General features: G+C 47.0%; 3 protein-coding genes across 4 annotated transcripts; 1 reads left to right on the top strand and 2 right to left on the bottom strand.

Annotated features, from left to right (window-relative positions):
• Window positions 1-694: 694 nt before the first annotated feature.
• elk1 (ETS transcription factor ELK1) lies at window positions 695-12,173 on the bottom strand. 2 transcript variants are annotated; one of them, XM_030366439.1, is made up of 11 exons: window positions 11,476-12,173; window positions 10,397-10,605; window positions 8,528-8,707; window positions 8,102-8,275; window positions 7,683-7,829; window positions 6,651-6,998; window positions 5,843-5,930; window positions 5,356-5,645; window positions 5,183-5,266; window positions 4,685-4,786; window positions 695-3,952 (listed from the first exon to the last, which is right to left on the bottom strand). In XM_030366439.1, the coding sequence occupies exons 1-11, from the start codon at window positions 11,498-11,500 to the stop codon at window positions 3,854-3,856; spliced, it is 1,746 nt and encodes a 581-aa protein (XP_030222299.1). In that variant the 5' UTR covers window positions 11,501-12,173; the 3' UTR covers window positions 695-3,853. The 2 variants fall into 2 exon arrangements, with proteins under 2 accessions (XP_030222299.1, XP_030222307.1); XM_030366447.1 differs by lacking the exons at window positions 10,397-10,605; window positions 11,476-12,173 and adding an exon at window positions 9,531-9,617.
• Window positions 12,174-12,583: 410 nt separating this feature from the next.
• Window positions 12,584-14,886, bottom strand: uxt (ubiquitously-expressed, prefoldin-like chaperone). The gene is made up of 6 exons (XM_030367348.1): window positions 14,693-14,886; window positions 14,361-14,442; window positions 14,191-14,258; window positions 13,775-13,882; window positions 13,430-13,493; window positions 12,584-12,900 (listed from the first exon to the last, which is right to left on the bottom strand). The coding sequence occupies exons 1-6, from the start codon at window positions 14,758-14,760 to the stop codon at window positions 12,841-12,843; spliced, it is 450 nt and encodes a 149-aa protein (XP_030223208.1). The 5' UTR covers window positions 14,761-14,886; the 3' UTR covers window positions 12,584-12,840.
• Window positions 14,887-15,215: 329 nt separating this feature from the next.
• On the top strand, window positions 15,216-20,369 carry cdk20 (cyclin dependent kinase 20). The gene is made up of 8 exons (XM_030366940.1): window positions 15,216-15,511; window positions 16,799-16,912; window positions 17,365-17,553; window positions 17,924-18,045; window positions 18,389-18,451; window positions 18,762-18,885; window positions 19,303-19,458; window positions 19,955-20,369. The coding sequence occupies exons 1-8, from the start codon at window positions 15,437-15,439 to the stop codon at window positions 20,132-20,134; spliced, it is 1,023 nt and encodes a 340-aa protein (XP_030222800.1). The 5' UTR covers window positions 15,216-15,436; the 3' UTR covers window positions 20,135-20,369.
• Window positions 20,370-25,917: the final 5,548 nt, after the last annotated feature.

The raw sequence follows: 25,917 nt of genomic DNA, 5'->3' as shown, positions 1-25,917 counted from the left end.
AAACTGATCCGTAGTTCTGACGTCAGTCAGGCCGAACTGAACTGGGAGTTTTAAATCCAGTGGACGGCCTGGTCAACTGAAAATTAATCCATCTTCTTTGGATCAATAAACAATAAACGATAAAATTTCTAGTATTTTTGTAATATTACTAGAGCATATTATACTAAAATGTATAATAAACTAAGATAATTATAGTATATAGGTGTGTATATATTCAATACTACTTATATATTATACATAATACATATTACTTATATATATTTACTTATATATTATAGAATATAAAGTATATTCAATATTACTTACATATTATGATAGAATATTGAATACAATAGTGTATTCAATGACTTGTATATTGTTTATAATATATATTACTTAAATATATTTTCTAATATTTTATGATAGAATATGAAGTATATTCAATATAACTTATATAAAATATTTTATTGAATATTGTACACGATCGTATATCATATCTTACTTATATATCATATGATAGAATATTGTATATGATAGTATATCATATATTACTTAGATATATTTAATATTCTCATATGAGGACATTGTTGGATAAACTAGTTGGCTAAATGTATCTGGGTACATTTATGTGTTTGTACTTACGTGTGTGTGATTCTTACAGGAAAGGAAGAGAAAGAGAGACAGAGATGCAGAGAGACAGGCAGTCAGACAGAACGGCAGGCAGACAGAGAGCGCCAAGTCATTTTTATTTGTCCTCTATGACATAAAAAAATCATTTATCTTAAGCTCTGGAACATCAGAAAAATATAGTTAACCCCGCCCCCATCATCAATAAACCCCCAGCCAGCCAATAGGGGCCAGGGAGGGGCGGGGTCATGCACATCTGACAGCAACGATAGGCCACAGAAACAAGACATCAGGAATAGCTTGCAGCCATCGTTGGTTTGGTACAGACACAAAATTACAGCTTCTCTATTTACACCAATCACAACGTCACCCCTCCTGGCCAATCAGGTGGTAGTTAAATGTCTGTACTGTGATTGGATACACTGATTCATCTCTGGTCCCCCAGAACATCAGCCTCTCATCCGGCATTCCACCACAGAGGGGGTTGGGGTCTCCATGGTAACAGGAGGGGGTCGTAGAGCCGGTCTCCATGGTAACAGGAGGGGGTTGCCGTCTCCATGGTAACTGGACGTGGTTGTTGTCTCCATGGTAACAGGAGGGGGGGTCTCTATGGTAAAAGGAGTTGGTTTACAACAGGTCTCCATGGTTATAGGGAGTGGTTGTGGTCTCCATGGTAACAGGAGGTGGCGTAGACCAGGTCTCCATGGTTACAGGGAGGGGTTGTAGACCAGGTCTCCGTGCTAACAGGAGGTGGTTTTGGTCTCCGTGGTAACAGGGAATGGGTGTAGGCTAGGTTTCTGTGGTAGCAGGAGGTGGTTTAGACCAGGTCTCCATAGTTACAGGGAGTGGGAGTAGACTCTGTGGTTTAGACCAGAAAGATTACAGTAGAGAACAGTCTCAGAGGAACGCGAGGGTGAACTTTAACCCTCTCAACAACACTTTGACGTTTCAACCCCAGGTGTTCCAATAAAAGTGCAGCTACAGACATTGTACATTTCATAAGTCCCAGAACGCAGGCAACGTGAACCCCACCTTCTCATGTAAACAAAGAACATCCCTCATGTTGCTGGTGCAGTTAGCTTGACAGTCATGACCTTGATGAGCCGAACCCATCAAGGTTCACGCTTTTACTTTGAAGAACCAATGGCTTGTCACTATCACAGCACACCTGCCTTAATAGATGCACATCGTGAAGAAATCTTAACATTTAATATATATATCTGGCATACTTTTCCTTTTAAAATTAAGGCTTTATACTTTTCAAATGATCCCATAAACATCTCTGTATGAATTGACGGTCGTATGTACATGAAGAACCGTCTAGTCGCTTGTACAAAAATAGATTGTAAATGTTAGTCATGCTCAGAGCACAGAACAGTCATTACTAAACGATAGTCCTTAAAAACCTATCAGACATTACCAAACAATAGTCCTTAAAGACCGATCAGACATTACCAAACGATAGTCCTTAAAGACCAATCAGACGTTACCAAACGATAGTCCCCAAAGACCAATCAGACATTACCAAACAATAGTTCTTAAAGACCAGACATTACCCAACGATAGTCCTTAAAGAACATCAGACATTGACTAAATGCTCCAACGCTTCTAAGACCATCAGAAATTACTGAACAATCCTAGTCCATAAAGATCAATCAGACATTACTAAACGATCCTAGTCGTTTAACACCAATCAGACATTACTAAACGACCCTAGTCGTTTAAGACCAATCAGACATTACTAAACAATCCTAGTCCATAAAGATCAATCAGACATTACTAAACGATCCTAGTCGTTTAAGAACAATCAGACATTACTAAAATATAGTGCTTGAAGACCAATCAGACATTATTAAACAATCTGAGTACTAAAGACCCATCAGATATTACTACACAATACTGGTCCTTAAAGACCAGATGTGTAAATAAATCAAGGAGGAGCATCAGTTGGACTCTTTGGTCCCCGACTCTATTCATGAGCAGCTCTTCAAACCACCACCAGGGGGAGACAGAGGAGAGGAAGAAGGGGTTAGATAAGAGTGGCAGCCATTTTGGCTCTCGCACCTAGGCGGGTGGTTGCTATGCAACAGCTGAAGGATGACCCCTAGTCGTGGACTCACCTTGGCCTCAGGGTACTGGATTATAGAGGAAACATCCTCCCCGAACAAACATAGCAACGACAACAACAACAACAGTCAGGTCACCATGGCAACCGGAGATTAAGCCTCCGTCAGTGTTTAAAAACCACAACAACAACGACAACCAGAAACCTGGCTATAAAAGTCTTCACTGCCCTCTCCCGCCACCGGGGGCAGCACTGTGTGCCGGGGTATGACGAGCAGCTTCCTCTATCATCCACCCCCCCCCCCCCCCCCCATCCCGAGGGGCAGCACCTCTCTAAATGTTCTTTATAAAACGCTGTCTAGAGTAAGAAACGTTGGTACAAACGCTGAGCTCCTCTGCTGTCCTGCACAGCCCAGGACGGCCGTGATTGGCTGGTTCATATCTCTGGCTGCTCCAATAGGGGGCCAGATATCCTAGGATCAGCAATTAACGAACAGCATGGATTGACAGTTCCAGCAGAAGGTGATTAGGGCGGGGCTGGCACGACAGCCAATAAACAGGCCTGTGGTGAGGGCATTGGGGCGGGGCTATATAAACGGACAGCCAATAAACAGGCCTTTGGTCAGGGGATTAGGGTGGGGCTTGCATGATAGCCAATCAACAGGCCTCTGGGGGGGGGGGGGCTTTAGGGTAAGGTGAGGGCTTTCTGTAAACGTGAAGACTGAGGCAATCTTCAGATTCAAACTTACAAGGTCTTATGGGCTGAAATATGAAATAAATAACATAAAAAAAAGAATCAACTAAAACAAAGACAAAAAAGAAATAACATTAAATGGTTCCAGCGTTAGCTTGATTGAGTTGGCACAGTAGCCAGTCGTCCGGACTCAAGCTAGGTGTTAGCATCCCGCTAGGCCTCTCCCATGTTGTGGATCCTCTGAACCTTAGCTCCCAGGTTAGCATGAATCAGGCCAACACACTCTAGCATCCAGCTAGCGCTCCGGGGCTAGGCTAGCTGCCTAGCGCCCAAGGACTCCACCATGACGCTAAAGACGGCCGAGGCAAGGAGACCTTCTCCTTCCTGTCCGCTAACGACCACTGACAGCCAATCAAACGCCTCCTTTCAGGCCTCCACCAAGGCCTGGGACTCTCCTGCCAGGCCCTGCCCAGAGAGGGGGGCTGCAGCTCAGGGCTTCTGGGGTCCGGGAGAGAGCACGACAGGGGTGGACAGGCCATCCACGCTGAGGGCGGGGATGTGGATCTGGTTGGAGCCGTTGGTGGGGAACTGGAGGACCAGGGACAGGAGTAGCATTAGTACTAGTGCAAACACAACAAGGTAGTAGCTCTAATGATATTAATTAGAGATGCAGAAAATATCAAGAGCACTGCTATAGCTTCCACCAATGTACACACATAGATTCAGTTCAACCTGAATGATATAGTCTAATAAACCTGTATCATATACAGTGTTAAGTCAGTTTAACCTGCATTATATACAGTGTTATGTCAGTTTAACCAGTATTATATATAGTCTATGTTAAGTCAGTTTAACCTGTATTATATATAGTCTGTTAAGTCTGTTTAACCAGTATTATATATGTTAAATCAGTTTAACCTGTATTATATATAGTCTATGTTAAGTCAGTTTAACCAGTATTATATATGTTAAGTCAGTTTAACCTGTATTATATACAATATTTTAAGTCAGTTTAACCTGTATTATATACAGCCTGTTAAGTCAGTTTAACCTGTATTATATACAGTATGTTAAGTCAGTTTAACCTGTATTATATACAGCCTAGAGCACCCCAAAAGGATAATAGTTATTACTACTTACTATAGCTGCTATAATAATACTCATACGACACAAGTACTTATGACAATGCATCAAATAATCGTAATAATGATTCTTAAGCAACATTCTTAAGCACAGTCTTCACCCACAGTGTGTGTGTGTGTGTGTGTGTGTGTGTGTGTGTGTGTGTGTGTGTGTGTGTGTGTGTGTGTGTGTGATCACCTGGAAGGACAGCTTGGCGGGGGAGCGAGGGGCGATGGGGGACAAGGTGCTCCAGAAGTGAATCGTAGACGGGAGAGGACTGGGGGTCAAGAGCACTGGAGTCTAGAGAGAGAGAGAGAGAGAGAGAGAGAGAGAGAGAGAGAGAGAGAGAGAGAGAGAGAGAGAGAGAGAGAGAGAGAGAGAGAGAGAGAGAGAGACACACAGAGAGAGAGAGAGAGAGAGAGAGAGAGAGAGAGAGAGAAAGACAGAGAACGAGAGAGAGAGAGAGAGAGACGCAGAGAGAAAGACAGAGAACGAGAGAGAGAGACACACGCAGAGAGAAAGACAGAGAGCGAGCGAGCGAGCGAGAGAGAGAGAGAGAGAACGAGAACGAGAACGAGAACGAGAGAGAGAGAGAGAGAGAGAGAGAGAGAGAGAGAGAGAGAGGTAAGTCTTTTTCCTCAAGCTCTGCACCCAGAGCGGCTGATGTAACGGGTGGATGAGGTGGAGGAGCAGTACCAGAGAGTGGGAGGTGATGACGGAGGGGGTCAGTGTGTTGGAGCCGCAGCCTGGAGCCAGCAGGCTGTTGACCGCAGCGTTGACCTGCACACAGAGTGGTTCATCAGCGATCGTTCAGTGATCGATCAGGTATCGATCAGAGGTATTGATCAGGTTTTTAGTGGGACCAGCACCTTGTCCAGGGAGAGTCCCGGGTGCAGCAGGGAGGTGGAGGAGGGGAGCTCCAGGCCCCGCGGCTTCTTGGGTCTGGGAGGGACCGCCTCCATCAGCCCCGCCCGAGCACCTGCAGGAAGCCCCGCCTCCGTCAGCCCCGCCCGAAAACCTGCAGGAAGCCCTGCCTCCGTCAGCCCCGCCCGAAAACCTGCAGGAAGCCCCGCCTCCGTCAACCCCGCCCGAACACCTGCAGGAAGCCCCGCCTCCATCAGCCCCGCCCGAACAACTGCAGCCAGCCCCGCCGAAGATTCTGAAACACACACACACACACACACTTACTACAGCTCTACATACACTTACTACAGGTCTACACACACACTTACATACAGTGGTGTTCGCTCCATTCACACACACCATCAGATGGGTGGAGTGTGTGTGTGTGTGTGTGTGTGTGTGTGTGTGTGTGTGTGTGTGTGTGTGTGTGTGTGTGTGCGTGTGTGTGTGTACCTGAGGGGGGCTCCCGGCGGGGGCAGGGAGGATGGGCCGGCTCTACTATGGAGAGCGGAGGGTCTCCATCGTCTGCTCCGCACTCCTCCTGGGGGGGCAGCACACACTCATTACCAGGTCATGATGTCGTCCTCTCCTCTCTCATCCCTCCATCATTCTGTCTCTCTGCTATCACCCCTCAATTATTCTGTCTCTCCTCTCTCATCCATCCATCATTCTGTCTCTCCTCCATCATTCTGTCTCTCCTCCATCATTCTGTCTCTCCCCTCTCCTCCCTCCATCATTCTGTCTCTCGTCTCTCCTCCCTCCATCATTCTGTCTCTCGTCTCTCCTCCCTCCATCATTCTGTCTCTCGTCTCTCCTCCCTCCATCATTCTGCCTCTCCTCTCTCCTCCCTCCATCATTCTGTCTCTCGTCTCTCCTCCCTCCATCATTCTGTCTCTCGTCTCTCCTCCCTCCATCATTCTGTCTCTCGTCTCTCCTCCCTCCATCATTCTGTCTCTCGTCTCTCCTCCCTCCATCATTCTGTCTCTCCTCTCTCCTCCCTCCATCATTCAGTCTCTCCTCCATCATTCTGTCTCTCCTCCATCATTCAGTCTCTCCTCCATCATTCAGTCTCTCCTCCATCATTCTGTCTCTCCTCCATCATGCTGTCTCTCCTCCCTCCATCATTCAGTCTCTCCTCCATCATTCTGTCTCTCCTCCATCATTCAGTCTCTCCTCCATCATTCTGTCTCTCCTCTCTCCATCATTCTGTCTCTCCTCCATCATTCTGTCCCTCCCCTCTCCTCCCTCCATCGGTCTTCACCTCCTTCTCCTCCAGGGTCACCATCCCCAGCAGCTCCTCCTCGGAGGGCAGGATCTCCTCCTTGATGACCGGGGGAGGAGCCACCATAAGGGGAGGGGCAGCGGTGGAAGGCCCGGTCGCCATGGCAGCCTGGTGCTGAGGAGGAGCAGACTTAATGACGACAAAGACCGGAGTGGGGGGAGGAGGAGGCGTGCCGACCCTCTCGTCCACCGCCGGAGGGAGGGGAGAGGTCCTGGGCGGAGAAGCCAGGGGGAGGAGCGGGGTGAGGGAGTCTGTGACGCTGGTCAGGTAGATGTGGGGGGGCTCGGAGAGAGGAGGAGGAGGAGGAGGAGGAGGAGGAGCAGCAGTCTGGAGGAGGACACACACACACACACACAGTAGACCTGGTTTAACATCTAGTCTGGTGGTCTACAGTAGACCTGGTTTAACATCTCGTCTGGTGGTCTACAATAGACCTGGTTTAACATCTCGTCTGGTGGTCTACAGTAGACCTGGTTTAACATCTCGTCTGGTGGTCTACAGTAGACCTAGTTTAACATCTCGTCTGGTGGTCTACAGTAGACCTGGTTTAACATCTCGTCTGGTGGTCTACAGTAGACCTGGTTTAACATCTCGTCTGGTGGTCTACAGTAGACCTGGTTAAACACCTAGTCCAGTGGTCTACAGTAGACCTGGTTTAACATCTCGTCCGGTGGTCTACAGTAGACCTGGTTTAACATCTCGTCTGGTGGTCTACAGCGGTCCCCAACCCCCGGTCCGCGGACCGGTACCGGTCCGTGGGTCATTTGGTACCGGTCCGCAGAGAAAGATTATTTATTTATTTTAATTTTATTTTTTTATTTATTTTTTTTATTCACTTCGCAATGCCATAAGTCTATATGCAGTTGTTAGATTGCATATAACATGTTTGCATTTTTGGCAACCTCTGCGCAACATAACCCAACCACCCACCCTCCGTGAAACTTTTCGGAGAATCATACCGGTCCTTGATGCTGAAAAGGTTGGGGACCCCTGGTCTAAAGTATAGCTGACCTGGGTGCGGGCGGTGCTGCTGGCGGCAAGCTGGGGGCTGGGGGCCGGGGCTGGGGTGGGGACTGGAGAGCACTGGCTCACCATCACCTGAAGACCTTCTCCACTGGCTGCCCCTAGTGGCTGGGAGGACTCTGAAAGCACACCCACCTGGGGAGACATCGCAAACACACCTGAAGATTAGGGCTGCTTTCAAATAATCAATTTTCTGTTTCAAATTTATCTTCATTTCAATGTTCGGATATCGATGAATCAAATCCCATGATCAATCTTTTAATATTTCGCCTTTTCTTGTGCTAACAGTTTGCTCGAGTGGAACAATTTGAATTTCATCCCATCCCTTGAGCGTTCCTTGACAGGGGTTGTGGAGGCTCCACCCAACAGGGTGGTGGCGCCGCTGTGGTGGAGGGTGGGGTCCCTACCTCTCTCAGCGTCCTGGTTGCCTTAGCAGAGGGTTCCTGTGAGAGGAGCAGCTCTGCTTTGATTGGCCGAGCCGGAGGAGCGTTTTGCAGGGATTGGATGGTGAAGGTGGAGTACAGCCCTGACTTCATGTAGTCGTTACGACAGCTCTTCTGGGTGTTGCTAGGCGACGTGCGCTGTAATACAACCAATCACTGTTCAGCTTTTCGCCTTCAACAATATGTGGTCAAGTAGTGAACCAAGTGTTCAGTATAGCTCCATAGATATATAACGCCATATGTAGTATAGTTAAGTATTCAGTATAGCTCTAAAGATATATAACATCATACGTAGTATTCAGTATAGCTCTATAGATAAATTACATCATAGGTAAATTACTATATTTATTGATATTGCTCGATATATATGAACTCATATTAAGGTGTCACCTGCATCAGGCCCTTTGATGGACAGCTGTTTGCCCCTTCCCCGGGGCTCTTGGATTGGCTGTTGGGGTCCAAGGGGTCCCGCTTCTCGTCTCCCCCCCTCAGCACGTCCAGCAGCAGGTTGTCCGGCTGGCCCACAAACTTATAAACAAACTTCTGGCCGCTCACCTTCTTGATGATGTTCTGAGAGGACAGAAGAGCGTCACAGTGGCCTAGTGTCAGAGCAGGAGACACCAGCCACAGTCAGCTCAACACATCATGGTGGTACGTAGCTTAGTGTCAGAGCAGGAGATACCAGCACAGTCAGCTCAACACATCATGGTGGTACGTAGCTTAGTGTCAGAGCAGGAGACACCAGCCACAGTGAGCTCAACACATCATAGTGGTACGTAGCTTAGTGTCAGAGCAGGAGACACCAGCCACAGTCAGCTCAACACATCATAGTGGTACGTAGCTTAGTGTCAGAGCAGGAGACACCAGCCACAGTCAGCTCAACACATCATGGTGGTACGTAGCTTAGTGTCAGAGCAGGAGACACCAGCCACAGTCAGCTCAACACATCATAGTGGTACGTAGCTTAGTGTCAGAGCAGGAGACACCAGCCACAGTGAGCTCAACACATCATGGTGGTACGTAGCTTAGTGTCAGAGCAGGAGACACCAGCCACAGTGAGCTCAACACATCATAGTGGTACGTAGCTTAGTGTCCTGAGCAGGAGACACCAGCACAGTGAGCTCAACACATCATGGTGGTACGTAGCTTAGTGTCAGAGCAGGAGACACCAGCCACAGTGAGCTCAACACATCATAGTGGTACGTATCTCAGTGTCAGAGCTATGGCTTGGACAGCATCAGGGCTGCCGCACTAGCAGTACCTTGTTGTAGTAGCAGTAGTAGCAGTAGAAGCGGTACCTTGTGGTAGTAGCACTAGTCGCAGTCGTAGTAGCATCTGAGGTCGTAGTAGCAATACCTTGTAGTAGTAGTATCTGAGGTCGTAGTAGCCGTACCTTGTCGTAGTAGTATCTGAGGGCGTAGTAGCCGTACCTTGTCGTAGTAGTATCTGAGGTCGTAGTAGCCATACCTTGTCATAGTAGTATCTGAGGTCGTAGTAGTATCTGAGGTCGTAGTAGCCGTACCTTGTCGTAGTAGTATCTGAGGTCGTAGTAGCCGTACCTTGTCGTAGTAGTATCTGAGGTCGTAGTAGCCGTACCTTGTCGTAGTAGTATCTGAGGTCGTAGTAGCCGTACCTTGTCATAGTAGTATCTGAGGTCGTAGTAGTATCTGAGGTCGTAGTAGCCGTACCTTGTCGTAGTAGTATCTGAGGTCATATTAGCCGTACCTTGTCATAGTAGTATCTGAGGTCGTAGTAGCCGTACCTTGTCGTAGTAGTATCTGAGGTCGTAGTAGCCGTACCTTGTAGTAGTAGTATCTGAGGTCGTAGTAGCCGTACCTTGTCGTAGTAGTATCTGAGGTCGTAGTAGCCGTACCTTGTCGTAGTAGTATCTGAGGTCGTAGTAGCCGTACCTTGTCGTAGTAGTATCTGAGGTCGTAGCAGCCGTACCTTGTCGTAGTAGTATCTGAGGTCGTAGTAGCCGTACCTTGTCGTAGTAGTATCTGAGGGCGTAGTAGCCGTACCTTGTAGTAGTAGTATCTGAGGTCGTAGTAGCCGTACCTTGTAGTAGTAGTATCTGAGGTCGTAGTAGCCGTACCTTGTCATAGTAGTATCTGAGGTCGTAGTAGTATGAGGTCTTAGCAGCCGTACCTTGTCGTAGTAGTATCTGAGGTCGTAGTAGCCGTACCTTGTCGTAGTAGTATCTGAGGTCGTAGTAGCCGTACCTTGTCATAGTAGTATCTGAGGTCGTAGTAGCCGTACCTTGTCGTAGTAGTATCTGAGGGCGCGGCTCAGCTTGTCGTAGTTCATGTTGTTTTTGTTCTTGCGCAGGCCCCAGAGGCGGGCCACCTCCTCTGCGTCCAGCAGCTTGAACTCCCCGTCCTCCCCCGTCCAGGTGATCAGGTGGCGCTGGCTGGCGTCGTCCAGAAGGAGGAGCAGGAACTGCCACAGGGTGATGGAGGGGTCCATGGCTGGGGGACAGGGGGGCAGGGGAACAGGTCAGTCTATGGAGAGGAGTGATGGAGGGGTCCATCGCGGGGGGGCATTGGGATGGAGATGAGTAATGAACACGTCTCTCCATCTTTGGCCCAGAACCGGGTCAAAAGACCAGGTCTGTCATCGTGTGGTTTAGTTCAAGGGACTTCATTGATTCACTCATCTTTGTACTCTTCTGCAATTCATATATTTAACCTTTAAAGCATTTGCCTTTCATTTTAAACTGCTTTGCTTTATTTATATTGCTTTATTCACCAATCCAGTTCTTTCTTACTGAAGTCAGACTTACGTGGACAAGGGAGTGTGAGAGTGAACACCATCCCTCCTCTATTGGTTATCTTTATTTACATGATGCTTATTATTGTTTATGAGAGAGAGAGAGATAGGGAGAAACAGAGTAATGCACAAACAGAGAGGAAGAGAAAAATACAGAGAGACAGATATAAACATATAGGCAGAGAGATAGGAAGAGGGAGAAACAGAGAGATATAAACAGAGAGAGTGAGAAAGATTGTGGGGCTGTAGAGACGGTTTGAGAGACAACTCCTGCATTCTAATTAGTTACATTTACATTCAGACAGCCAATAAGCATCCAGGACCCATCACCATGGTGACCTTTCATCTCACGTTACCAGGGTAACACACACACACACACACTACACACCAACAACAACTAACAGACTGAGTTCTTAACTAGTCTATAGACTTCCTGACCAGTGTGTGTGTGTGTGTGTGTGTGTGTGTGTGTGTGTGTGTGTGTGTGTGTGTGTGTGTGTGTGTGTGTGTGTGTGTGTGTGTGTGTGTGTGTTCGGTTCTTCCGTGAACTCAACATTAGTTAATCTTACCATTGATCAGCGGGTTTGAATCCATCTTCTCCAGATTATATTATTTCATACCAGTGCCTTGCGAATAATAATAAAACAAACTTAATCACATCGATAAATCATGACGATTCCCAAAATTGCAGCAGCAGCAGTCAGGCGTCAGGAGTCAGGGGCGGAGGACGTCCGCTCCGCCGCCGAGCTGGAGGCGCTGATCCCGGCTGCAGGTGGAGACCATCGCCCCCTCCATGCCTGGCTCCACGGCGCCGATAGCAGCCGAGGCTAACTAGCAACCAGATGCTAGCTAAGAAGGGTTCGTCTCGGAGCTGAAGGGCCGTACCCGAGGCGGTGGTCTTCCCCTCTCGGAGGGTCTCCGTTAGTGGTGGTCGGTCCACAACACCAGCTACTAGCCGTTAGCTTCCCGTGCTAACACCAGCTACTTAGCCCCTACCTTCCCGTGATAACAGCACCTAGATAGCCGTTCCCGTGCTAACGTTAAGCCTTCTGCTCAGACTCCCACCTCCCAGCAACGCTGCACCGTCCAGAGGAGAGCCCGGGTATGCTGTCAGAGCCCTGGCTGCTTTTACTCTGGTCACGGACCAATCTCTTAAGTTCTTAACTTATTGTATTAAATATTAAAAACATTAAAATATAACTGGTTTTCCTCCTCACTTCCTGTTTTGACAGAACGCCCCCTCGCTGCGCTCTAGCCAGCAGCAGCCAGGGACGTCATGACGTGACGTAATGGTTGGCAGAGACGCACACATTATAATATAATATCATCACTATCCAGATCCCTCTGTTCGGGCTTCTCTTTATTCAGGGTTAATCACTCGGAAAGATATTAGCCACACGTGTCTAAATGTACAGCGTGTGTGATTGAGTATATATATATATTTTGTGTGTGTGTGTGTAATTTTGATATATTTTGGTACACCACTCTTTCCTATTCAGCATCCAGTTTCCATGGTGATGCTGATGGGAACAGAGGTTGCTAAAACATCGCACACGCTGAGGCGCTAACGCTCGTCCAACAGGAACCAATCGCTGCTGCTCCACCTGCTGGCCACTGCTGGTTTTACACAATGCAACCCAGACATAGAGTAACATAACATAACATCACACATAGAAGTTCATAGGAATATAGCTACTTTTATTCTAATAGAAGTATATACATATTGTTCAAACATAAGCACATCATGTTGGGGTAATGTATGTATTATAAAGAAAAACCAACAGACAGCTCTTAAGAGGACAGACCGGTCTAATAAAGACAGGTCTAGAGTCTATAGACAGGTCTAAAGAAGACAGACAGGTCTAAAGAAGACAGACAGGTCTGACGAATATAGACAGGTCTAAAGAAGACAGAGATTTAGGCTCCTCCCCTTCCTAGACTCCTTGCTGGTCTTCCTCTGGGAGTTCAGCTAGACCCTGCAGCTCCCGCAGACCCTGCAACGACATCATCACAACCTCATGTTCAAATCATCATAACATCACTCTCATCTGAACATGATCAGACCCTCATCGACACCACACCATTACATCATCACCTACACAACACAATCCTGCAGATCCAAACATCATCAGGACCTCTTCATTACATCATCATGACTTCAACATGACTTCGTCATTCCATCATCAGGACCTCAATGCATCATCATGACCTCATCATTCCATCATCATGACCTCAATATTACATCATCATGACCTCATCATTACAGCATCATTACATCCTTTTTAGAGGATGTCCAAAACATGACTATTCAAAGGGCCACAGATGCCCCATTGCAATTAGGATCTTACGCAGGCAATCAAGAAGGAAGTCCCAGGCAATATTCGCTCTTTAGGTCCATATTTAATCTACAGTTGTCCCAGGTTCAAATTGTTTAAAATTGTACAACCAATATGCTTGCTCTGCGACCATGATTCTACCACTTTTCCTCCTATTCTAGTGCTCCACCTAGGACGGTGTACTCACCTCCAGCACCATGCGGATGTTAGCCTTGATCTTGGCCGAGTCTTTGGTGAGCAGCTCTGTGAAGCTGAGGAGAGACGAGGGTCACACAGGAAAACCTCTCACAGACAGATCAAGGGAAGATCTCTCTTAAGGAGAGATCTCAAAAGGGAGATCTCTAGATCTCTCTTACAGGAGGACCTCTCAGAGAAAGATCGAGTGAAGATCTCTCACAGATCTCGCTCCCAAGGAGAGATCTCAAAAGGGAGATCTGTAGATCTCTCTTACAGGAAGATCTCTAGATCTCTCTTACAGGAAGATCTCTCAAAGGAAGATCTCTGCCAGATGATACAATAGAGGGGAACTCACGCGTTCAGCTGCCTGGTTTTCTTCTCTATGAAGCGGAGAGCTTCGGCGTGGCTCATCTCCACAAAGAAGCCGTAGCCCACCGCCACAAAGACCCTGGAGGAGTCCTCCCTACAGGATAAGGTGATACATCAATATCAACCCCAGACAGGAAGCACAAACACAGGGTCCTGCTGTGTATTGTGGGGTCCTGGTGTGTATTGAGGGGTCCTGGTATGTCCTATAGGGTCCTGGTGTGTATTGAGGGGTCCTGGTGTGTATTGTGGGGTCCAGGTGTGTCCTATAGGGTCCTGGTGTGTCCTATGGGGTCCTGGTGTGTCCTATAGGGTCCTGGTATGTATTGTGGGGTCCTGGTGTGTATTGTGGGGTCCTGGCGTGTCCTATAGGGTCCTGGTGTGTATTGGGGGTCCTGGTCTTACACATGTGCCTGGACATAGAAGTGACATCCCAGGTCCACCTCAGTCTTCAGCTCACTGTCTCCAGATTCCTGAAACCCCATGGAAACGCTCGATTAGCATGCCAACAACCTCAGACTCACAGGGCATACTTGATTCATAATCTGTGTGCGTGTGTATGTGTGAGAGACTACCTGCAGGCGTTGAATGGTGTTCTTCAGCTGGAGATATTGGCTGATCTTCTCATAAACTCCATCTCTCTGCTCCAGTACCTTCCTGCCACAGAAGAGGACCATAGCCGCCTGAGTTATAGTGCTAGTGTTCATAACGTGGAAATACTATACAGACTAGTGTGTGTACAAGTTAAGTGTCTATGTGTGTAGTACTTTGTGCATGCGTGTAGTACTGCGTGTGTGTGTGTGTGTGTGTGTGTGTGTGTGTGTGTGTGTGTGTGTGTGTGTGTGTGCGCGTGTGAGAGTGGTACTGTGTATGTTAGTGGTACAGTATGTGTTTGTGTAGTACTTACTGCAGGTCTCTCTTCAGAACATCGCTTATAAAGGATTCGTACTGCAGGATCTTGTCTCTGCTCGCCATGTTGCTGAGGCTTCACCTGGACTTAGATAAAGGTATCTTCTGTAGCTGCATTATGTTTATATCAAGCGCTTTCCACTCGCGTGCCCACGGGAAGCAGCAACTTAGCCACTTCCGGAAAGTAGTTATCAGATTAAAAGCCCGCCTGTATGCCGACTATAATATCTCACAAAACACTCCATGGTATCGTTCCTGACGATGTATTCCTAAATAAACTATTTGAACGTTTTTGGAATTATGTTTGAACTGTTGTTTTTTTCTTTGCAGAAATATTTTGGAACTCTGATCACGGTCCTTCTGATCTACATCAAGACGAAATTCAAACATTTTACTGTATGAAATATCCATTATTTATATATCCACAGTCAAGTTTGAAAGTTGATAGTCGAAATTTCAAATGAATGTAGGAAATAATACATTTATACTATTATTTCATAAAACCATTACTTCCGGTCACATGATCTGTCCTGCCACTGAACCACCGACACTGACCGTGGACCAGGAGACACTAACGGTACAAAGCTCTTTTACTGAACATTTAGGGACTACACGGGGAGCCTCCGCATGCAGGCTCGTGCTTACGAAAGCTCGAGCTCCGTGGATCTGACGCCGGGCAGACGCCGGGCTCGAGCGGGGGCGCTGCCCGGGGGTTGTTAGGTGTGGTTGCCTAGGAGACGCCATGGACCAGTACAGCATCTTGGGTCGGATCGGAGAGGGCGCGCACGGCATCGTGTTCAAAGCCAAACACATCGAGGTACTAAACACTATGTGTGTGTGTGTGTGTGTGTGTGTGTGTGTGTGTGTGTGTGTGTGTGTGTGTGTGTGTGTGTGTGTGTGTATGTGTACGTGTGTGCGTGCGTGTGTGCTGAGGTGTACAGTGGTGTAGTCTACTTTATTGTAGTGGGTATACTGTGATGATTCCCTCCTAGCCTCATACAAACCCGTCCCACCGGTACGTGTACGTGTGTGGCGCTTATGGGGTGTCACACCACACTCACCAACGCAGGGGTCTACAACCCGCTGATTTAAGAGTATAACGATTATCAACAATCATGGAAAGCTGAGTAGGTTTATCAGTTTTAATAACAGTATGAACAAATAGAACACAAAAATGAAAAGTTGTCCTTTGTATGTCTATAGTAGCAATAGCACATGCTAAACAAGGACAAAATCTACTCAAAATAATTTAATGAACTGTTTACAACCATGGCTAACCAGTGCATGAGAAGGAGATGACAGGAGACTAATGTTTCACTCTTTCAATTGCTCTAATTTGAGCTCTTACTGATGTTATCTAACATACCATACAGTAATTGAATTGTGTAAAAGTGTGAAATTACTGCACCTTAAAAATGACCATGAATTAGCTATACTCCCATTTGCATAGTGATTAACATTATGAATTTCAATTGTGTATACCAACTGTATGTTGGCTGACATTTAGCTAACTTTTTTTCCCTCCACTCTAACCAAGGATGCCTGTTTTTAAATTCCCTAGCCTGACACCCAGTCTGAAAGGCTGGCCAAGGGGTTCTCATCTAAAAGTAACAAGGAGATATAAAGTGGGATTAAAACATTGTCTTCTGTTGACTACTTATTATGTGGTTTACACATTAATATGGGAGGACTGGACACACGCACGCGCGAGCGCACGCACGCACACACACACACACACACACACGCGAGAAGGAGGGGCTCGGCCCGCCAACTAACGTGCAGAGATGCAGGGGCAGCTTCGCGCTTCGTAACATAGACAGGGCAGAGCGTGAGCGCGCAGGGGGAATTTTATGAATGGTGAATGTAGGAGATAACTTCCCCTGCTTAAAGTATTTTATTGCAGTTATACCCAACCGGTATTTGCGAAAAATAAACACAGAAGTGAAAGATCTGTCACAAGACGATTGATACGTATCCGTGCACATTTTTAAGTGGGTATACGCAAATCCTGGTGCGTTCCTAGTGGGTATACGGCGTATACCTGCGTATCACGTAGACTACACCACTGGAGGTGTATTACATAATGATGCTGTGTGTGTTGCAGACGGGGCAGACGGTGGCCATGAAGAAGGTGGCTCTGCGGAGGTCTGAGGAGGGCATCCCCAACCAGGCCCTTAGGGAGATCAAAGCTCTGCAGGAGATCCAGGACAACCCTTATGTAGGTCTCTCATTCACCTCCTACACTCTTAACTCCTACACCCTTACCTATGTCCCTGATTCACCTCCTATACCCTTACCTCCTACCCCCTTACCTAGGTCCCTGACTTAGCTCCTTCACCCTTACCTTTTACACCCTAACCTAGGTCCCTGACTCACCTCCTACACCCTTACCTCCTTGCCCCTTACCTAGGTCCCTGACTAACCTCCTACTCCCTTACCTAGGTCCCGAGCTCACTTCCATCCTCATGTCGGTCCCTTACTTAACTTCTACACCCATACCTAGATCTCCAACTCCCCTGCTACACCCTTACCTACCAATCTTACATCGGTTCCAAACTTCCTCTCCTTTCTCATATCCTCTCATCTTCTCCTCCCCTCTCCTCTTCTCTCTCCCCTCTCTCCTCTTCTCCTCTCCTCTTCTCCTCCCCTCCTCCCCTCTCCTCTCTCCAGGTGGTCCGGTTGAAGGAGGTGTTTCCTCACGGTACTGGTTTTGTACTGGTCTTTGACTTCATGCTGTCAGATCTCTCTGAGGTCATCAGGAACACCCAGCGACCTCTGACACAGTCCCAGGTCAAAGGGTACATGATGATGCTGCTTAAGGGAGTGGCCTTCCTCCACCACAACAACATCATGCACAGGGTAGGTCCTCCTCCTCACCCATCCTCACCCAGTCACCCCCCTGACCCGTTAGACTCCGCTGGTTACAACGCTCATACACAATGACGGTACTAGCTTCAAACTAATTATCACAGAGATGGGCGTGGTCCCGCCATGGGACAACGACCCCTCCTTCCTAGAACAATCCGCCCAGACTGAAGATTGGATCTCAGTGTTTGAATTTCACCTGAGATACACTTAAATCACTTCAGAAATGTATCAGAAATATTATCACGTTTCAGCCAAAACACAAAGGAATTTTGTGCAGCAGAGGCATGTGATTATATTATGTGTGTGTGCCTGCGTGTGTCTGTGTGTTTGTGTGTGTGTGTGTGTGCGTGTGCTTGTGTAGGACCTGAAGCCTGCCAACCTGCTGATCAGTTCCTCCGGTCACCTGAAGATCGCAGACTTCGGTCTGGCCCGACTCTTCTCCAGCCAGCAGCAGCGACTCTACAGCCACCAGGTGGCCACCAGGTACTAGCTACTAGCTAACATATGCTAATACATTTACCAGGTGCTAGCAGATATATATTTGCCAAATGCTAGCACACATACCAGGTACTAGTTGCTAGCCTGGCCAGATGCTAGCACACGCTGTTATGGTTCCAGGTGTGTTTGATGCTAGGTTAGCCTGATGCTAGGTGTGTTTGATGCTAGGTTAGCCTGATGCTAGGTTTATTTGATGCTAGGTTAGCCTGACGCTAGGTGTGTTTGGTTCTAGGTTAGCCTGACGCTAGGTGTGTTTGGTTGTAGGTTAGCCTGATGCTAGGTGTGTTTGGTTCTAGGTTAGCCTGATGCTAGGTGTGTTTGATGCTAGGTGGTACAGAGCTCCAGAGTTGCTCTACGGCGCCAGGAAGTATGACGAAGGCGTCGACCTCTGGTAAGACAACAGAAGTTTAAAACCTTTTGTAATACTACGACTAATAGTAAAGAATACTACAACATATACTTAATAATACTACATTACACAATAATACTACAACTAATACTCAATAATACTACAATTAATACAAAATCATACTACAAGCTATACTAAATATTACCACAACCATTACTAAATTATACAACGTGTGTGTGTGTGTGTGTGTGTGTGTGTGTGTGTGTGTGTGTGTGTGTGTGTGTGTGTGTGTGTGTGTGTGTGTGTGTGTGTGTGTGTGTGTGTGTGTGTGTGTGTGTGTGTGTATGCGCAGGGCGGTGGGCTGTGTCTTCGGGGAGCTGGTTAACTCCTCCCCTCTGTTCCCGGGGGAGAACGACATTGAGCAGCTGTGCTGTGTGCTCAGGGTGCTGGGCACCCCCACACTGGAGACCTGGCCGGTGAGACCACTAACCGGATCCGTCAGGGATCATTGATTGGCTGCTGCGGTCTGTCATGGGTCATCGGTGATGAACCATGTCCTCGTGATTACCCAAGTCGGTGATGACAAAACTGGCTGAATAAGGTTCATGCTAAGTTCAAGAGAAGGATCTCCTTGGACTGTACACACAAATACATTGAGGCCTAGCTTTGACCCTTCCCGCCTTCCGTGCACGCACACCAACACGCAACTAACGAACACGCACGCGCAACACACGCACACACCCAAACACGCACACACACACCCAAACACACACACACCCAAACACACACACACATACCACAAACACACACACATGCTCACCCAAACACATGCGCAACCAACTGGCGCACGCACACCCACTCACCATGCCCCCCCGCTGCCCCCCTGTGAGCAGGAGATGGTGGAGCTGCCGGACTACAATAAGATCACCTTCAAGGAGAATCCTGCCCTCCCATTGGACGACCTGGTCCCTGACTCCTCTCCCCAGGCCGTCAGTCTGCTCAGCAGCTTCCTGGTCTACCCCCCAAAACAAAGGTGTCCTGCTGCAAAGGTGCTCCACACACACACTCTATACACACACTCACTCACTCAATCTATACATACACACACCCACGCACTCTATACATACACACACACACACACACACACACTCTATACATACACACACACACGCACTCTATACATACACACACACACGCACTCTATACATTAACACACACACTGTCTACACACACACTCTATACATACACACACGCACTCTATACATACACACACACACACACACTGTCTACACACACACTATACATACACACGCACTCTATACATACACACACACACTCACACACTCTATATATGCACACACACTCTATGCATGCACATACACACATACACACACACACAAACACACTCTATACATGCACACACACACACACACACACACACACACACACACTCTATACATGCACACACACACACACACACACTACACACACACACTCTATACAAACACAAACTATATTAACTCTCTCTGTCTCTGTCTCTCTCAGGCGTTGCTCCACCCCTACTTCTTCACCCCTCCCCTCCCCGCCCACCACTCTGAGCTGCCCATCCCCCCTCCCCCCCGCCAGCGCTCTCAGGCTCCGCCCACTCACTTCTCTGTCCACCTGCCCCTGGAGAACAGTCTGGTGGACCCTGTGCTGCTGCGACACCACGCCCCCTGTCTGTAGCAGCCAATCACAGCTGAGCGCTGATATTAGACTTTGTGCAAATAGCCTATATATATCTTATAAATTTGTTGATGTATACATAAAAACATGTGTGTTTTTATATATATATTGTATACATATTTATATATTTTTGTTTTTATATATACTGTATATATGTGAGCTGAACTACTGTCATATGTTTTGGACTGTGTGAAAATAAATGGACAAAATATTAAAAATGGTATGTTCCACCTGATATATCTCTGCTACCTTTATATATCTAATATATATGTACTATCATATATGGACTATCTAATATATGTAGAGTCTAATACATATATATAGTACATGTTGTATCTATGTATCTGCTATATTATGATTATAATTACATTAGCTAGTTAGCTAGCTCCAGTAGCTACCGCAGGATAACAACAAACAGAAGCTTGCTCTGGGTCAGGAGCTTTGAGTACGTGCATGAAGTGGTCATGCGCGGGGTCATACTGTCCAATGCCACTCGGTGGTTCTGGAAATCATTGGCTGGTGATTGACTTGTTTAATTTTCATGTCAGTACTTCTAACTCAGGCCCCGTCCACACGAAGCCGAAACAGGCGAAACCGTTACGGTTTCGATCTATCCGGTTTCGGAGTATCTCCGTAAAGACGGAGTCAAGCGAAACCGGGTAGATCTGTAGAAACGCTGTAGTACACATTCCAGGCCCATAAGGGGCGCTGCTTCTGCTACAGAAATCTTTGTTCTTGTGAGTTCTGAGACTCCGCAGGCTTAACAGTCATTGGCTAGACTAGAGGGTCAAGGGGTGGGGCGATGACGTCATGGTTTACGGTTTCAGTCGGTTTCAGGCGTCCACACGAATCCAAACCCAAATCGGGTAGATTTTAAACCACCTCCGAGGGTGGTTTCAGAAGTTTACGGTTTCGGTCAGCGGATTCGTCGGCTTCGTGTGGCCGGAAGGCCGAACCGTACAAGTCCTTTGCGGTTTCGCCATGAAATCGGCTTCGTGTGGACGGGGCCTCAGTGGCTGTAAGTGGTTTATGATAAGTATTTCAAGTAGTTTTGCAAAAATGGCCAAAAAAGAGAATTCCATACCCAACCTTTAATCTAATTGATTGAAGGTGATTATCACTGGCGCCCCGTCTGGTCGTTAATGCCCCGTTTACACCATCCCGCTAATGGCCGCTAATGGCCGATGGACCACCGATGTGGAAGTCGGGGTGATTCGGGTGACATCGGGCTAAAAATGTATGATCGGGTCAATTTATCGGGGTAGCATTTACACATACCCGATGTTATAACGATAACATAACGATTTATGACAGGGAAGACACCCGAAGTGCGTTTGGCGTCATTTGACGTCATTTCGAATGACGCCAAACATGTCAAATGACGCGTTTGGCGTCATTTGGCGTCATTTCGGGAGAAGGCAAAGGGGAGACTGGTTTAGACTGATATTTATTTATATATTTATTTATATTATAATAGCGATTTTATAATAATAGAACGCCGGTTCTAAATGGGCGAAGTACCCTGTAATTATAAAAGTAGGACATCCATCCATCACCCCCTATTTATACCCAAGTGGCAGATTGAGGGTCTTCCTTAACACAATCTGGTCACTCACAATCGTTATTTGTCTAGGGTTCTCGAGGGTCTTTCGTGTGTTGAGGTTGCCGATATAAAGACGATAAAACACGATAAAGCGCGGAAGATTAACGAATATAGCCGATGTGCCCAGGATAATTCCCGAACGATTTGCGATGTCTTACGTTATACTCCCGTTCTATTCCCGATTATAGCCGATTACCCTACAACACCTGAGGTGCGTTCAAGTTCAGCGAACATAGGCGAACGTTCGCAACGAACGCGTTGACATTAAACAATTAATTTTGAACGATTTTTGAACACCGTTCTAAACAAACTGTAAACGAAAAAAATGGATACGAAGGCCATGGTATTAGCGGCAGCCTCCATGTTAATGGAAGAGTTTACAGAAGAGGGTTTGCAAGTGGTCGACCTCGTTGAAAGCCTACTGCAGACAACCAGTACGGAAAATTCAAGAATAGAGGGCTGCGTCACCGAAGTTGTACCCACTTACTGCGATATAACGTTCAAATCGCATTTTAGGATACAAAAGACAACAGTTGAAGTAAGGGTGTAGATAGGCTATATGAAACGTTTTATCTATTGCTTTCTGTGTAGGAAAGGAGTAAATGATTTCAATATAGTTTAGTTTAATGCCATGGCAACGAATGTCACATAGCCGAAGTGTTTGTGGAGAACTACCTCTTCAGACAGTTTGCCTATGTTCGTAAATGTTTGCTTGCTTATGTTCGTTTAACGGAAAATGTTTAAAATCGTTCGCGAACGTTCGCCTATGTTTGCGATTCTGAACGCACCTCTGGTAACCGATTCTACCCCGATAGACCCAAAATTAACAAACATGTTCGTTCTTTGCCGATGTTGCCCGATCATTGAGCATTTCTTCCCGTTTCTTCCCGTTGTCTAACGATGTTCCCGGGAAGAGTAACGGTGTTTCCCGATGCAACCACGCTATTTGCCGATGTTATAACGATAGCTGCTGATTTAGCCATCGGGCACCATCGGGGCCCACTATCGGGTAGGTGTAAACAGGGCATAAGTCAACTGCAGCCTGCTGACGCACTCGCATTCAGAGCCCCATGGGTTGAGATGATAACATATATACTCCAATGTAAGTAATTACCATAATTAAATCAAGAATAAAAGTCGGTAATAAACAGACGATTGAATGGCGTGAGTGGATATTATGAACGTACAATTTTCAAATTGAAAAGAGCCGACCTTTTGGCCATTAACCTGCGTTTGGATGTCACGTAGGTCCTGGAAACCGGTCCAAATATCCGCCCAAACGCTCACTACGCAACTCATTCTCACTAAGGTCTCACTATAAAACCTGCTCAGTTGGGAACGCGGTTGGTGCATGTCACATCGTACACGTAGTAACTTTAATTGATTGGTTGATTCATTACATTGGTAACGGAAACCTCAGTGAAACAGCGCCCTCTGGTGGATGAGGGCCTATGATGCATAACTCACACCAAAATAAAAACGACAATTTGAATCAATCAATCAATTTAGGTACAGATTCAATCAGACAATAACATTATCATGATCACTTCAACTTTCTATTAGCATGCTGGGAGATATCGTTAGATATTGTGTTAGCACTCCTGCAGGGTTGCCAACTTTGGGACTTTGGCTGGAGTGAGACTCTAAAATATTATTGTGAGCGGCTAATTTTTTGGACGACCCATAACCCTAAAAAAATGTTTTATACAAAATAGTCCTCGTTTAGTATAAACCCTCATCTATGAAAAAAAGTTAAAGAATGGAAACGCTTTTTCAAAATGTACAATCTGGGCCACCTTGAATCATTTGGGGAATTTAAAAGTGCCACTAGCCCGATTCTCAAGTAGTGCCACTAGCCCGATTCTCAACCAGTTCTTCTTGTTTTGGGGAACAAGTTCTTGTCGTTCACGTTCGGGATTCGTTGGTTGTGAACGGATCGGTCGCGACCGACCCATCCCCAAACGCGCATCAGTGGGCTCCGACTCCGGCTCTGAACTCTCTCTGACCTTTTCAAACGCAACTTAGTATCAGGTGCGTGGTTTTCAGCGAATCAACGATCAGAGAATACTGCCGTGATCACGTTGTAGGTAGGCAGATGTTACAGCTGTTAGTCTGCTCCCGCAGAAAATGAACGGGAGGATTTTTTATTTTGGCGTGACATTTCTTGCGTGTGCGTGACAGCGTGAGATTGATGGTGAAAGCGTGAGAGTCACGCCAGGGGCGTGACTGTTGGCAACCCTGCTCCTGTTAGCTATTATGTTTGCATGCTGTTGGCTCATCCTGTTTGTGTGTGCGTGCGTTCATGCACGTATGTCAGTACGGGTGTGTTTCACTACGTGTGTGTGGGTCAGTACGCGTGTGTGTGTATGGGTCAGTCAGTACGTGTGTGTGTTTGTGTTTGGATGCCTACAAGTGTGTGGGGGGGGTCCTTGCTATTTCAGTCGGACAGCCTGTAATAATCTGAGTTGCTAGGGTAACCGGGGGATGGGGTTTCAGTGACAGGTGTGTATTAGTGATTTCACTGCAGGTCACATGGTGTCATAAAGTTCCGTGGCTCACTTTCCTCCCCACTTACGTGATGCTGGATGTTATGGATAGGGGTCTGCTCATGGGTCTGCTGGGCCGGACCGCGATGTTCCGGAGGTGGGCGGAGCTAACCCAGGAGCCACTCGATATACCACCCTGTTTTGGGCTGTTCCCTGTAGTTCTGAGTAATAAAGTGCAATACCGGGGTGGGAACTGAAGTCTGCAGAGGAACAGGGCCTACCCGTTTTCCAAGTTGGCGGGACATTGAGGACGGAGGCTTCCTCCCCTTCTCATGATCAACATATGACCCCATAGGACTGTAAGAAAGCAACCAGCTATGTTGCGTCGCTTCAGATGCTGCTGCCGCAAGGTTTCTTGGGACGGCATCACCTCCCCTCCATCGTAGAGGAAGCACCAGTGTACCCTATGCTGAAGGAGATAGAAAAGGAAGCATTGCAAAAAGTACCTTAATTCTTCCGGGTCATTTCCCTAAAGTTGTCTTTCCTGCGCAGAGTGAGCTGCTGGTTGCCATGGTGGACGGGATGTTAACAATCAGGGTGCTCTGCACCCTGATTTGAAAAAGCATTGAATATTAATGCATTTATATTAAAGTACATGACTTCAGACAACTAGAATGAAATAGTTATTAATAATAAGTATAACAGTATTTAATACATAATATAGTATGTTTTACTATTACAGATACTATTCTATTTCCAAAGTACCTTCCTGCATATAATTAATCAGTATACTAGGACCCATGTTGAATTGTTCCACAACCTGCACTTCCTGGAGGATTTAACAATCTATAATTTATAATATACAGTCCACAATCTAGAATCCATAATCCAGCTCAGTTTCAGCGCGTGGTCCACCCTGGACCGAAGCAGGTCAAGGTCCAGGCTCAGGTTGAACAACCTTTGGTTTGGGGCTGATCAGCTATGAAGGCCACAAGAAACCAGGTCCATCAGCACACCAGGTTCACACCAGGTTCAGACCTGCATTAGACCAGGTTTAGACTAGGTTCAGACCAGGTTAAGACAAGGTTAAGACCTGCATTAGACCAGGCCTATAGACGAGGTTTAGAACAGTATCAGGCCAGGTTCAGAACAGGTTAAGTGTTAGTTTTTAATGATTTATTTTTGCATTTTAATGATTTATTACAGAGTGACATAGAGAGGAAGGTATGGGAGATAGAGGGGAGGACATGCAGCAAATGACCACGGGCAGGACTCTTACCCGGGTCGCTGCGTTTAGGACTGAGCCTATATGGTATACGCGCTCTGGGACGCCCCCTTAGTGGTAGTTTTTTGAATAACGGCGAAACAAATCGATCCCTTTAACCCCTTCAAGGTTATCCATGTTTCTGACTCCCGATTCAGGCCCCCCACTGTGACGTCAATCACCGGGACGTCACTCAGTCATAAACCGCTCCGCCAGCACGAGAGCGGCTCCTTCCGTCTGATCCACTGATGTAGACCCCCTCCCCCACCTTGACCTCTGTCTCCCCCTCTGACACAGAGAGACAGAGAAGCGAGAGACAGAGAGGAAGAGAGGAGAGCGCGGGGAGAGGAAGTCATGTGGGAGGCTGGGCGGGAGGGGGGGGTTGACGCGCTATGACGCAGCAGCGGTCACGCGGTCTCGAGCAGCTGCG

The sequence above is a fragment of the Gadus morhua genome, chromosome 1 (genome assembly GCF_902167405.1).
Source record: "Gadus morhua chromosome 1, gadMor3.0, whole genome shotgun sequence".
In the NCBI taxonomy this organism is placed as follows: domain Eukaryota; kingdom Metazoa; phylum Chordata; class Actinopteri; order Gadiformes; family Gadidae; genus Gadus; species Gadus morhua.
Note: the sequence above shows the minus strand (reverse complement) of the source record. Positions and strands in the feature narration are given on the sequence as shown.

Bases quoted from the DNA above. Each gene is read 5' to 3' on its own strand.
- cdk20 (XM_030366940.1), top strand. From the start codon at position 15,437: ATGGACCAGTACAGCATCTTGGGTCGGATCGGAGAGGGCGCGCACGGC. The intron at 15,512-16,798 runs GTACTAAACACT...TGTGTGTTGCAG, and splicing joins TCAAAGCCAAACACATCGAG to ACGGGGCAGACGGTGGCCAT. The intron at 16,913-17,364 runs GTAGGTCTCTCA...TCCTCTCTCCAG, and splicing joins AGATCCAGGACAACCCTTAT to GTGGTCCGGTTGAAGGAGGT.
- elk1 (XM_030366439.1), bottom strand. From the start codon at position 11,500: ATGGATTCAAACCCGCTGATCAATG. The intron at 8,276-8,527 runs GTGACACCTTAA...GTTGTATTACAG, and splicing joins CATCAAAGGGCCTGATGCAG to CGCACGTCGCCTAGCAACAC. The intron at 5,931-6,650 runs GTGAAGACCGAT...CTGCCCCCCCAG, and splicing joins TGACCCTGGAGGAGAAGGAG to GAGGAGTGCGGAGCAGACGA.
- uxt (XM_030367348.1), bottom strand. From the start codon at position 14,760: ATGGCGAGCAGAGACAAGATCCTGCAGTACGAATCCTTTATAAGCGAT. The intron at 14,259-14,360 runs GTAGTCTCTCAC...ATGGGGTTTCAG, and splicing joins ACACCATTCAACGCCTGCAG to GAATCTGGAGACAGTGAGCT. The intron at 12,901-13,429 runs GTGAGTACACCG...ATGTCGTTGCAG, and splicing joins ACATCCGCATGGTGCTGGAG to GGTCTGCGGGAGCTGCAGGG.